Source organism: Pseudorasbora parva, chromosome 18 (assembly GCF_024679245.1).
Source record: "Pseudorasbora parva isolate DD20220531a chromosome 18, ASM2467924v1, whole genome shotgun sequence".
In the NCBI taxonomy this organism is placed as follows: Eukaryota; Metazoa; Chordata; class Actinopteri; order Cypriniformes; family Gobionidae; genus Pseudorasbora; species Pseudorasbora parva.
Genome location: NC_090189.1, coordinates 20,637,213 through 20,651,171, shown reverse-complemented (window position 1 = coordinate 20,651,171; position 13,959 = coordinate 20,637,213). Strand labels below are relative to the sequence as shown.

The 13,959-nt window shown below is 41.1% G+C and overlaps 2 protein-coding genes across 4 annotated transcripts in view; one reads left to right on the top strand and one right to left on the bottom strand.

Moving 5' to 3' along the window:
- Nucleotides 1–10,944, top strand: part of LOC137047196 (uncharacterized) — a 39,440-nt gene extending 28,496 nt beyond the window's left edge. The window contains exons 6-15 of one of the 3 annotated variants that reach the window (XM_067424802.1): nucleotides 3,882–4,418; nucleotides 4,523–4,710; nucleotides 4,795–4,845; nucleotides 5,025–5,107; nucleotides 5,266–5,530; nucleotides 5,612–5,723; nucleotides 7,785–8,103; nucleotides 8,234–9,032; nucleotides 9,126–9,338; nucleotides 9,433–10,944. In XM_067424802.1, coding sequence (XP_067280903.1) covers nucleotides 3,883–4,418; nucleotides 4,523–4,710; nucleotides 4,795–4,845; nucleotides 5,025–5,107; nucleotides 5,266–5,530; nucleotides 5,612–5,723; nucleotides 7,785–8,103; nucleotides 8,234–9,032; nucleotides 9,126–9,338; nucleotides 9,433–10,139 — 3,273 coding nt within the window. In that variant the 5' untranslated portion in view covers nucleotide 3,882 and the 3' untranslated portion in view covers nucleotides 10,140–10,944. Of the gene's footprint in view, nucleotides 1–2,299; nucleotides 2,586–3,881; nucleotides 4,419–4,522; nucleotides 4,711–4,794; nucleotides 4,846–5,024; nucleotides 5,108–5,265; nucleotides 5,724–7,784; nucleotides 8,104–8,233; nucleotides 9,033–9,125; nucleotides 9,339–9,432 lie in introns of those variants that run through there. The other 2 variants (XM_067424801.1, XM_067424799.1) reach the window with 2 other exon arrangements.
- LOC137046022 (uncharacterized) overlaps nucleotides 1–13,959 on the bottom strand; it is a 39,803-nt gene that overhangs the window by 11,896 nt on the left and 13,948 nt on the right. The gene's annotated exons all lie outside the window — the stretch shown is intronic.

Genomic DNA, 13,959 nt, shown 5'->3' with positions numbered 1-13,959 from the left:
TGTAAATGTTGTAAATGTCCTTCATTTGTATTTTACAAAGTTCATGTCCAATATTGCTCTTCATTTGTCATAAAGGCCATATTAATTGTCTTAAATTATTGTTTAAGTGTAAGAACACTTACTTGCCCTCATAAGGGTCATTAAACAGTCATAAAATACTGTTATTTTAGTTTTCTGCCTTCACAAAGGCCATCTAAGGGTGCGTTCACACTTGTCATGTTTGGTTCGATTAAAACGAACCCTGGTGCGGTTGCTCGGTTAGTGCGGTTCATTTGAACATATGTGAACGCTGCCATCCGAACCCTGGTGCGCACCAAACAAGCGGACCGAGACCGCTAAAAAGATGGGTCTCGGTCCGCTTCCAAACGAACTCTGGTGCGGTTCGATTGATATATGAACACAACACGGACCAAAGACATGTAAACGGACCAAAAACCGGATGTATAATGTCACAAGATGCCACGCATAATGCAGCTGATTTGACGACGCGGAAAGATCGGTGTACGTTATCCAAAATGAGTAACTTTAACGTTAGAGGGCAAACGTAGAGCAACGAGGAAGAGCCTAATCAATATTTGGTCAGACGAGCATGTTTCGATAATGCTAGAAAAAACGCACAAAAAGCATACCTGGCTCTTCTCATCAAAGCTCCTGTGTTGCCCATTATAAGCAGGTACAGACGACAGAACGGCCGTCTCTTTTGCATAAGAGACGCCTGACTCTTTTCTGCACAACGGAGGAAATCCTGCTTGAATGTTTTATGAGCTCTTCATGAGTTCTCAGCGGGTAAAAATAATGCCACATGTACAAGCATAAAATGACCGCGTTTAATCCAGCACACAGCTTTGTTTTGAACATTTCATGAGCTCTTCATGAGTTCTCTGGTAAAAAATAATGCCATATGTGTTACACGCATAAAATGATCGCGTTTAATCCAGCACACAGCGTTGTTTTGAATGTTGTGAACATTTCATGAGCTCTTAATGAGTTCTCTGGTAAAAAATAATGCCATATGTACACGCATAAAATGCCCGCACGTGTAATCCGCACACAGCATTGTTTTGCATGTTCGGTAAACGAGCTCCTACGTCATATAAGCCGACCAATCAGGTTGTGGCCGTCTCCCTATGCCTTTGGTTCGGTAACTTTAGGTTCGCTGTTAAAAATGCCCGTGTGAACGCTAAGCGGACCAGGACTATTATGTTTGTTTTTGTTTTTTGGTCCGGACCAAACTAACCAAACGAACCGAACTACAAGTGTGAACGCACCCTTAGTTTATTTGCCTTTGCATGTTAATTGTCTTATCCATTTTTTTAATGTGTGGCGTATTTTTTTCATTAGCATTCAAATTTCCCATTAAAAAGTTATTATACACAGTACAGGCCAAAAGTTTGGACACATTACTGTTTGTAATATTTTTGAAAGAAGTTTCTTCTGCTCATCAAGCCTGCTTTTATTTGATAAAAAATACAGATTTTTTTTTTTTTTTTTTTTAAATATTGTGATTATTACAATTTAAAATATTTGGTTTTCAATGTATTATACTTTAAATGATCATTTGTGTCTGTGATGCAAAGCTGAATTTTCAGGATCATTACTCCAGTCTTCAGTGTCACATTATCCTTCGGAAATCATTCTAATATTCTGATTTATATGTGTTGGAAACAGTTCTGCTGCCTAATATATTTGATGAATAAAAGAACTGCACCCCTGTACTAGGGGTGTTATTTTCAAATAATATAAATCTCCTTTATTATACATTTTTATCAATTTAACAAATTGCTGAATAAAATTATTGATTTATTTCAAAAAAGAAAGAAAGAAATGACGGACCCCAAATTACTGACCAGTAGTGTATATTGTTGTTACAAAAGGGTTCTATTTTGTGTGTGTGTGTGTTTTTTTATTCATCAAAGTATTACAAAAAAAGTATCACAGGTTGAACAAATATTAAGCAGCGGAACTGTTTCCAACTTTGAAAATGAATCATCATATTAGAATGATTTCTGAAGGATCACTGAAGACTGGAGGAATGATAGTGAAAATTTAGCTTTGCATCACAGAAATACATGATCATTTAAAGTATAATAAATTGAAAACCAATTATTTTAAATTTTAATAATATATCACAATATTTATTTGATTAAATAAAAGCAGGCTTGATGAGAAGAAGAAACTTCTTTCAAAAACATTACCAATAGTAATGTGTCAAACTTTTGGCCTGTACTGTATATATAATGTAGGCCTACATTGGAATTTATTTTAATATCGTTTTTCTACCCGGTTTCTACCTTGGACCCCCTCACCCTATTGGCTGTCGACGAATTTTTTCAGGGGGCGCGCGTCCTTCCCATTGGCAGAGAGCAAACCTCTCCTCCTATTGGCTGAAGCCTCGCCGCCGACGCTGCCGTGAGTGTCGTCTTCGAAACACTCAAGATACAGTTATGCTCCGGCGATTACATCAGCTTAATTTAAAAAATAGCCTAAATTTAACACAAAAACGTTTTGTTTTTTTCAACGTATTTTTTTTTCTTGCTCCTGGTCGATTTACACCTGTTGTCTCCCTTGGATTTTTTTCTCGTCACGTAAGTCAACATATAGTATTTAATCATTTCTCATGTTTTATCCGTGTTGTCTTTAAAAGAGGCATATTATAAAAAAAGTTATTTTAAATGATCACAGGCGAAGGGTGAAGCAACTCTAGTAAAGCTATGCGATATTCCTCCTTATAAACACATTTAAACTTTTAAATGGAACCACTTTTCAAGACGATCTTATTTAATGGTTAATAATTATTCGAACTGGCTGCCATGCCAAATCACGTAACTATAACAGTTAAAATAATTATTAGCCTACCCATTTCCTAAAGTAGCAAAACATTCGTGTTTTCTTCGTGTCAATTCTGATTGGATTATCTTGAGCGTGCATAAAAGCGTTTACAACTTTCTGCTAATCGATTAAGCTGAATGTACAATGAATATCTTATTTAGCCTACATAATGTCAACACTTTTTTGTTACAAGTTAAATTCTAAAGAGAGGATTTGAGTGTGCACTGTCTTTCAGCACTGGGAGAGATTTTTTTTTTGGAATGATCAGATGTTTGCGATTGGCTGCATTGCTGAACGCTGCAAAAATAGGTTAGATCCCGATTTATATTAGTTTCGGCTAATTGTTTATGTTTATCAGTTTATGATGAGAGTACTCACGAAAAGGCAGAATTCAGAGTTTAGAGCACTGAACAAAACTAATCTGAACGCCTCTGATTGGCCATTGTATTCTTCAAATTCAACAATATCGTGTGTGATTGGTTATACTTCTCAGCGCTGGTAAAACGCATAAAAAGGGATGCAACTTGAGCAGATGTAAATGTAATGCCGCAATCAACACTTTTCATTTGTTTTTCACTTTATTACTAGATTTAGTATAAATGTGCAGGTGCATTGTATTTCTCTCTGCCTTGTTATACACACACGCTCTGCTAGGGGTGTTAACGATTATCGACGGTAAATGTATACTTTTTAAATGTGTAATGCATGCGGAATGCTGATCCGTTTGTTTGACCCTTGGTGTCAGTTTTATGCCACGAATAATAATAAGCAGTGATGAAAAGAAAACTATTTAAAGCAATAAAAAGAGTCCTTGGCTTTCCTGATTTTTAGAAAATTTGACAGATCTTCCCGTTACCTATTATATAGTGTAATTTTTTTCATAAATATTTTGTATGTGTCCATTGTCCTCGATGATGTACATTTTGCATAAACACTTATTTGTGTATTCCAATTACCCTTGATGTATATTTTTCATAAACATTTCTTCAGTGTACGGGCTTTTCAACACATGGTTTATCATAGCATCTGTTGCACTTGCTTTACTGTTGCAGAATGGAAAGCAAACCCAAGCTGCGTTTGGAGGCTGGAAAGTTGGTGCTGAGGGCAACAAAGGGTGCAGCCACTGTGGAGAAAGCCCACATTTGTGAAGTGGTTAAAGGGGTGCCCTATGTGCCAAAATACCCTGAGGCTGTGCTGGGGGAGGCCAAGGTCAGGATTATCCAAGGTGGAGGGGATCCCTTTGATGACCTGCTGGTGGCAAGTCAAAGTGCCATCCAGTTTGGACAATACAGGGGGAGATCCTTCAAGTGGTTGCTGGAGAATGACCTTGGTTACTCCCTCATGATCCTGTCTGGGCATCAGCGGGAGCGTGAGGCTGGCAAACTGGTGAGAGGAGCCCTCATGGCCAACAAGGATGCCTTTCTACAGTATGCTTGCGCATTCGAGAAGATTGCAGAAGCCATCAAAGTGCGCAGGCAGAGAGAGGGCATGTTACCTGGCTGTGAGGCTGACTGTCTGGTGGGCTTTGGGGTCCACAAGAAAAGCACCTACAAGGAGCTCTATGAGGCCAAGGACAGGGAGAGGAAAAGGTAATATATGTTTATGCTTGCTTGTTAATTGAATGCGGTTTTGTATTTGTTGTATTATCATCATTATTGTCATTTATATTTCATTGTATACGTTTCTTGTGCAGGTATGTGAGGTTCATCAAGAGCCGGGACACCAGCACAGACAGCAAGATGGATGCCCTAAAGAAATACATCTTGTGGAGGGACCAGCAGAACATTAGGGCAGCATCCCAGTCTGATGTCCCGCACACTTCACGTCCAGCTTCTCCTCCTCCCACCCAAAGCTCCCATTCTCAGCCAGACACAGCACACGGTGAGTTTCGAGATCTATTCCTGGCATAATTCTATGTATGTTCAAATGTAATTATGAACAATATTGTTAATGTTCTGCCCTCAGAGCCAGCAGAAGAAGATCTGCTGGATTCAGCCATGGAGGTGGAGCCACAAGGTGAGTTTTCTGTTTGTGTATCTGTTTTCCATGCTCAGCCGGATCATATGTGATCACAAATACATTTACTATTTACTAACATCATATTGTATTGTGTATCCAAAATGGTCTCTAACATAAAAAGTATTCTAATTGTAATAAAATGATTAATTATAATATTAAAATGATGTTATTTACAGTACTTCCACCTCCTTCAATGGCGAGCCGCTCAACTCGCTCGCGGCAGAATGCTGCTCGAAGGCTGGTGTCCACGGATTCTGAGGTACAGTATTCACACCCACCAGAAGAGTGCTTTTGTCTCATCGGTAAATAATCAAAAATGTTTATTTTAATGTTTCATTATATATATATATATATATATATATATATATATATATATATATATATATATATATTTTTTTTTTTTTTTTTTTTTCCTAGGTTGTTCTCCCTGAGGCCTGGAAGCACTCACTTCCAAAAGAACAGCATGAGTGGATCGGCCGCTCCCTCTTCCGAAGCCAGGGTGGGAGGGCGGTGCTGACAGATAACCTGCAGATGTGGTGGTTTCCTCCCCAGCCACGTCTGCAGTATCATCAGCCTCCAGCGTCGCCGGACGAGTTCTTCACCTGGCCTCTGTGTTTGTGGATGCCCTACAGGATGTGGTCTTTCAAGCTGATCTGCAGCTCCCCAAACTGCAGACAGTCCGGTCAGCGATTTACATCATCTGGGCTCTACAAGACAGTAAGGCGGGTGCTGAATTTACACGGCTGGTATTTTCTGGCAACAGAATACCTGGAGTGTCAGCGCTGCCATAAGAAGCTGGCCGCGTGGTCCTTTGACATACTGGATCAGCTTGATCCAGCTCACCGCAGGATGTTCCCTGCTATCCTCACTTACCGGTGAGTCATGAAAACCAAGCGTATAGCGTCAGTTCTGGCTGGTCACGTTAGTCAAACTTGTCAGCTGATCATGTCTACCCATAGGAATACAACATGTATCACCGCGTACATACATACATACATGCATATCACAACGGCATGCAATATCTGAATGATTTTAATAGGCTTTTTCAACATTTTGAAAAAGTGTACGTTTTAGGTCGAAGCTTTGACGCATATAGCTGAGAATAGACTGGGCACACAACTTTTACTTATGTAATTTGCTTGATGTTAAAAAGAGTTACACAATAACTTTACACAATAACTTGTTTAACACAATAACTTGTGAAAAACAACAACTTGCAGTCTGACTCACACACACACCGAAACGTGCACAAGTCGCCTTGCTGAAAGCGCGTGATCCCTTCAGTTCAGTTTTGTGTCTGCATTACATTTGCAATTACATTTTTTGTTTGTTTACATTGATGTTAAAATTATATTGTCAGATGTGACCTTCATTTTTGCTAAAACGCTGCTGGTCACTTTCAGAAGTTGTAGCGACGCTTTCTTTTCCCAGAAAAAGAATGGAATCATTCTGTTTTTAATTTCTTTTAATGGATTTTACACAATAATTGCAATATCGTATTGCATATCGAATATCGCATTATTTAACAAGGTATCGAATATCGCTTTATTTAACAAGGTATCGAATATCGCTTTATTTAACAAGGTATCGAATATCGCATTATTTAACAAGGTATCGAATATCGCTTTATTTAACAAGGTATCGAATATCGCATTATTTAACAAGGTATCGAATATCGCATTATTTAACAAGGTATCGAATATCGCTTTATTTAACAAGGTATCGAATATCGCATTATTTAACAAGGTATCGAATATCGCATTATTTAACAAGGTATCGCATGTCGAATTATTTAACAAGGTAATCGCATATCGAATAATTTAACAAGTATCGCATATCGCATTTTTCTTCCATATCGCACAGCCCTACTCCTCAGTACTATCAGCAGCTATCGCGTTTCTCCTGAGCTCATTTACCCTCCTCCACCCCCAGCCCCTTCTCTTGTCAGTCAGGATTTGGTATCCTAATTCCCATTGAACTGAACTATCATGTACATTTAATATCAACATTAATGATATATCTGCAATACATTATGTTGGTTCTGTTCTGTTTACCCTTAGGGGGGTTACTGCTACTCTCCCTGCTCTTATCCATGCTAGGCTGCATGGATGCGCAGGGAGTTCTTGCCAACGGAACCATACCGCCAATCCAAACTGCATGCTAATAGTCAATCAATCATCTTTGACGATAGTGGTCCTGACAGAAAAAGGGTTTAGGCAGGTGCAATTAAGTACTGAAATGTTACACCGTTAACTAGCGTAAATTACTCTTGATACTGTTAAAATGAATGGTAGTGCTTACTACAATAAGGTCTCATTTGTTAACAACATTAGTTAATGTATTAACAAACACAAACTGGCAGTGAGCAGTACATTTTTTAAAGTATTTATTACACTTTGTTAATGTTAGTAAATAAAAATGTAGTTGTCATGTTAGTTTGCATGCATTAATTCATTTTAACAAATACAACTTTTGATTTTAATAATGTATTGGTATATGTTGAAATAAACATAAACTAAGATTAATAAATGCTGTAGAATTATTTTAAATTCTTAGTTCATGTTAACTAAAGTAGTTAACTAATCTAAACCAAGGAAACCTTATTGTAGTGTTACCAAATTAATAACCCATACTTTGTACACAAAAACAATTAACATTATCTTGGTAGTTGAGGCTCTACTCAGCATGTGTGAACGAACTTTGATTGACCTTTGAAAGGTGTCAAGCTCAGAACCATAAGAGATTCCAACACTGTGCCTGACTCAGTAAACAATATACGCCTGACTTGTGTGATGTCCCTCTCATCAAAATGTGTACAGTTTTTTTATTTTTTTATGAGAAACAGCACACATTTTCCTCCTCTATGAAAAAAAGGAAAAAGCACTTTAAATGACCTTCAATAAACGTTGCCTTGGTTTGTCTGTGTGTTTTAACAGGTTCTCTTGTGATATGAACGTGGCGATGTTGATGAGGGAGCGCTCTCTCGGCAACAGTGCCACTATGTTATATCACAACCTATGTGAACTGCATAGTGCGGAGTGGATGACGAGGTCCCTGCAATACCTCTCTGTGTGTGACCGATTCCAGGGCACCACCACGCGGCACATTACACCTCCACCACCCATGCCGCCTGTACCAACCGCCAAGTGGCTCCTCTCCGTTCACGCAGTGGACATTTGGTCCCGGTATGATGAGCTCAAAGCCAGGGTCACCACTGTCTTTGGGTCCATCTTGAAGATGGACTCCACAAAACAGGTAACGCATTAAATCGCAGATTATTTTAAATCCTTGGTTACTAAGGACCAAATGTACATGTACAGTTGTATATAAACACCTGCAGGTAATCTGTCTGGAGCTTATTGAATTTTCTTTTTTCCAACAATAGGTTGTCAAAAAACTGTCAGGAGCCGCAGCTGGGACCGCAGCCTGTGTCACCAATGTGGGCAATGAGCACGGACAGGTCCTAATGTCTGTGCTCACCTCACATGAGGGTCAGGGACTGCTGCCCATGACCACAGGCCTGGTGAGGAGGTACGAGGCGGCTGGAGTCGCTCCCCCCACGCTCCTTTACGTGGACAGAGACTGCTGCTCTGCTGTGGGCACATCCAGAGCAGCTGCCATGTTCAGCGGCTGGAGTGATCTGGCGGTTCGTCTGGACGTGTGGCACTTCATGCGGCGCTTCGCTGCAGGTCTGCACACCGACAGCCACCCACTCTACGCCCTGTTCATGGCAAAGCTCTCTGCCTGCATTTTCGTCTGGGACGAGGGAGATGTGGCCCTGCTGAGGGAGGCGAACAGGAGGGAGCTGGAACAACGGCAGGGCATCACGGGCCTCACCGAAGAGCAGCTGACCGGCAGGCTCACCTCAAAACAGCTGGCACGGCACTGTCGACGCTGCACACGTGGCGTGGAGGAGACGGAGCAGCTGATCGGAGCGATTGTGGAGGCCTTTAAGGACGCCAGGGAAACCATGGGCATCCCCTTGGTGGACCAGGAGAGGATGGACGTCATCTGGGCCACTCAAAGGCGTCATCTTCCCTGCATCCAGGACCCTCCTGGAGTGCAGCTGTACACCCAGACAGGAAGTATCACAAAGGGAGGGCTCACACTTCCTGTCTACCGCTGCGCTCGGGGGTCCACTTCCCTGAAGAGCTTCCACAACCACCTCAACCACTTCATACCCGGTAAGACTACACACCTCAACGTTTTTCCGTGATGATTTGTTTCATGAACTTGGTAGTTATAAATGTGTTAATGTTTACTTTTTTTAAAATCAGGAACGAGCGCCAACCTGGAAAATTTCCAGGCTTATCTGCTTGAGGGTTTGGAGCGGTGGAACGAGGACCGTGCTGCTGCCGCCGCCACACACGGTGCTCCACCGATGCTGCGCTGCTACAGTGGCTCGTTCCAGCACAGCCTTAATGAGCTTAGCCAGCGTCTCCTTGGCTGTAGTCTTGTTCAAGACTATTCCAAGCCTGGAAAGTACACAGGTATGTGTCTATAATGCCAGGTTTTGTTGTTTTCTTTGTAATGCACAGATGTCTGTTTTAAAACCTTGTTTTCTATTTACTCTCGTTTTGTTAGGTGAGCTCATCGGGGTGGAGTACCTGTGCTCGCAGCAGTCCTGGGAGTTCAGGGAGAACTTTGGCCGGGATCCAGATGCCCCAGGAGGAGTCCCAGACAACTTTGTGGAAGTGGAAGATGAGGGATGTGGGGATGAGGATGAAGAACAGGACCACACCATTTCCCCTCTTTCTTTGATGCCCACAAAGGATGCAATACACACCTCTGCTTGTCCAGCAGCACCCCTTTCTGATTCTCCGGCAGTCCCCCTCTCCGCTCCACCTCCAGCCGCCCTCTCCGCTCCACCACCGGCCGCCCTCTCCGCTCCACCTCCAGCCGCCCTCTCCGCTCCACCACCGGCCGCCCTCTCCGCTCCACCACCGGCCGCCCTCTCCGCTCCACCACCGGCCGCCCTCTCCGCTCCACCACCGGCCGCCCTGTATAGCCCTCTGGCACCTGCTCTCTCCGCTCCACCAGCAGCTTCCATGAGCAGAACAACATTGTGGAGGAAGAGGAAGGCAGCAGATGTTTTAGCACGGGAGCAAGGGCTGCCCCGTCCCCAGCAACCCGCACGAAAAGACTACACGTGCAGGCAATGTGGGCAGCCCAGGAGAAAAGAGTTTGGCCACAGCAGGGTGGGCAGCCTCAACTTCTGTGCCACGGCAGAGGGAAAGACATTGGAAGAGTGGCTGCGAGATGAGAGGAATGAAGAAAATCCTTCTCCGTAAATGGTTATTTGTAAATGTTATTTATATATGAATATCCTTTACCTGTTTCTATTTACTTGTTTTCTGTTATTTAACTTTTGATTTGTTTACTTTTGAACATTTATTGGCCTTTGTACTGCTCATTGTTTCCAATTTATTCATTAGCATGGTCCTATTTCAAATAAATGATGTACATATTTTAATAAACGTTGCTATTATAAAGATATACAGTACGTGGGATTCATTTAATAGCAATTCAACCCTTAAAACATCTTTAAGTTACACTTAAATAGTTCAAACTCTAGAATCAAAACATAAAAAGTATAAAATATATGTACTAAATACAAAATTACCAAAAAAAAAAAAAAAACTTCCTTTAAAGACATTTATTTAGTGGGAGCAGTTTTGTGCTCATGAGGGGTTTGCCACCATACCATACGATCGAGTTTGGCACAGATGGCACTCATGGCAGGTTAACTTTTCTGAGACAGGCCTTGAGAAACAGACTTTCTTCTTCCTACCCCGGGCAGTTGTCCTATGCACATCACTAACATTGTCCGCGGCTGCGACCCTACAAAACCCTTTTCCTTTGTAGAAACAGTGTCCAGACTCCAGACTCTGGCTCTCCGCACAGTCTTTGGATCTGTTCGCCACACGATGGCTTTGGCGTGCATCAGGGCTCTTTTGTCCTCTTCAGCCCTCACCACCTGTTCAAGGACTTTTGGATAACATATTTTCAATTCAAAACAGCGAAATTTGTTACAACAAAAAAGTTGGCTAGTTTGTATTACAGGTTATTACTGTGAGTCATTTAAAATTTCTATTGTAAAACAATTATTTAGCTACTTGCATAATTACGACCACTCTCTTCCACCGTTCAAACTAAAGCCTTGTGTTGGAATTTGTACTCGTCTTCTGTGAACAGTAAGGGCCACCGTTTCATTTTTCAGGTAGACTATCTGCAGCCTCAAAGCTATCAGTTGGAAACAGTCACCTCAACCGCTGTGATGTGTGGCAGCAGCGCAAGATCAATCCTGGGAGAATGATCAAACACAGAGACAGATTAGTACCATACCATTCTCAAGTTTATTAAGGAAGAAGGGATATATATATATATATATATATATATATATATATATATATATATATATATATATATATATATATATATATATATATTTATACACCAGATCAAAGCAGAATCATCCACGATGTCCAGGTCATCCAATCACTGTACTCAAAGATCAACCCCTATATGGCCTATTAAGAAATATAATAAGAGAGGTCAGATGTTCAAATGTATGTGCGTGTCTTGAGGTCCCATTTGCCTGCAAGTGTATAAGTGTGTCCAAGGCCTAGTTCGTGTTTTGTCTAGGTGTGTCCATGATGTGTGTACATAACCCAATGGACTTAAGTTACACATGGGAAGTCTTATCCACAAATAGTCAAAAGTGGACACTAAGAAATAAGAATACATTAACAATGGCCACTTTAAATGCATAATTTATCACTTCACTTTTGAAATAATAACAAGCAAATCAATTCATTATAAACAATTGCATGTTTATTCTCTGGAAAGGAAGGGGAAATTAATGAACACATAGCACTTTCAAATCATTTTGACACTTACAAGCGCTGGTAGACCTCTGCCTCCTTTAGGCAGACCAGCCTAAAAAATAAATAAATAAATAAATAAATAATTCACAGTAAAACGTTCGGCACAGTGTAGGAATCTCTTATGGTTCTGAGCTTGACACCTTTCAAAGGTCAATCAAGGTTCAGTGGAGGGTCGTTCACACATGCTGAATAGAGCCTCAACTACCAGACTCACAGTGTCTTTAAAAAGAACTACAAAAGCAAGATAATGTGTTTTTTTGTGTACAAAGTATGGATTATTAATTTGGCAACACCTTACAATAAGGTTTCACTAGTTTTATTAGTTAACTAGAACTAAGAATTGACAAAAATTCTACAGCATTTATTAATCTTAGTTCATGTTTTTTTTTTTTACAACATTTACTAATACATTATTCAATGTTGTCTTGCTAATATCAGTTATTGCACTGTGTTTGCACCAGCGCAAGCTAATTTTGCCTGTATTGGGAATAATTTTATATGACTCAGGGAACATCCTGCGCTGAGGATGTCAAAGGACCACACACGCCCATCTTCTTAATCTAAAATGTGGTTTTATCTATGGGTTTTATGAGCAATCTGCAGCTAACAGAGCAATTTTTTACCGATCAGTAAAGCACATTCCACGAACAATGCACTCCTAATGTACGTTTAACGGGCGATATAATACCAAAAAATAATAAAATAAAAATTCACAAGACGAATCCCCTCAAAATGTATGTAACGTAAATTGCAACCATTTCCCCCCTGGCTGATCAGAAAAGGAGCAATTTCTATCTATATATAATATCTATATTTTGATCATTCCTAACATAATATAAAGAGCATTCTTTTTTTCCCCCTCAAAAAATCTCTGGGGAAAAAAATATTGCATGAAAACGTCCCTATAGGCTAAAAGGATAACGTTATACGATTTTTATTTGTGCACTTTGTACTGTGAATGTCCACCCCCTTTAAACGAAGTAACAGGGTAAATCCTACAAACTTTAAGGGACAAGGACAACCAGACTGTAAAAAGGGGAGAACACGCGGCTTCTCATTAATATCAATAGACCTGTGAGAATTGCTTTTATCACAGAATAAAACGGTAAGTGACTGCCATAAAACTCTGAACCAACGCTTAACGTACTGTCGCTTTCACTCTCGTCTCCCCCGGTCGTCGGCGGGAGAAACAATTCGTCGAGAGCCAATGGGGCGAGGGAGTCCCGGACGTGAACCTATTCGTCCGGCGGCCAATCCGAGCGCGGGGCCTGAAACATTTCGTCGGTCGGCCAATGGTCGAGGGGGGCTGGGCGGGGGATAGCGAAACATTTCGTCGGTCGGCCAATGGTCGAGGGGGGCTGGGCGTGGGCTAGCGAAACATTTCGTCGGTCGGCCAATGGTCGAGGGGGGCTGGGCGTGGGCTAGCGAAACATTTCGTCGGTCGGCCAATGGTCGAGGGGGGCTGGGCGTGGGCTAGTGAAACATTTCGTCGGTCGGCCAATGGTCGAGGGGGGCTGGGCGTGGGCTAGCGAAACATTTCGTCGGTCGGCCAATGGTCGAGGGGGGCTGGGCGTGGGCTAGTGAAACATTTCGTCGGTCGGCCAATGGTCGAGGGGGGCTGGGCGGGAGCTAGTGAAACATATCGCAACGTTCAGCACAGCAGAGAAACCGATTTCAAATTCTTTAAAGGGATGGATAGTTAACGCAAAAATAAAAAATTTAGCCCATGATTAACTCATACACACACTCTTTTCCTTATACACTAAGCCACATTATGCATAGGCTGATAGTATTCGTCCGAAATATGTCAAATACACCTAGGATGGCTTGAGGGTGAGCAAATCATGGGCTAATTTTCATTTGTGAATGAACTATCAGATAACTATGAATGTGAAATTTGACAAGTTTAAAATGAACCGCTAATTACAAACGCTCCCTTATTCACACTATCATACTTTAAATGTCTAAAAATGTAATTTTCAAAATGAAAGAGAACCTTTTCCATAATAAAGATATATACTATCAGTTGGATTAATTATGGGCACATCAACCGACGACAACACATCTCTACATAAGGAAATTATAGCAGAAATGTTTGCAGAAAAAAAACAAGAGAGAATTAAAGGAAAATTAAAGTGCATAAGAAACTCGTCATATGTCGTCATAAAACCAAACAAAAGATGTGACAATGTCATTTTACACAAAAAACAAACAAACAAACAAA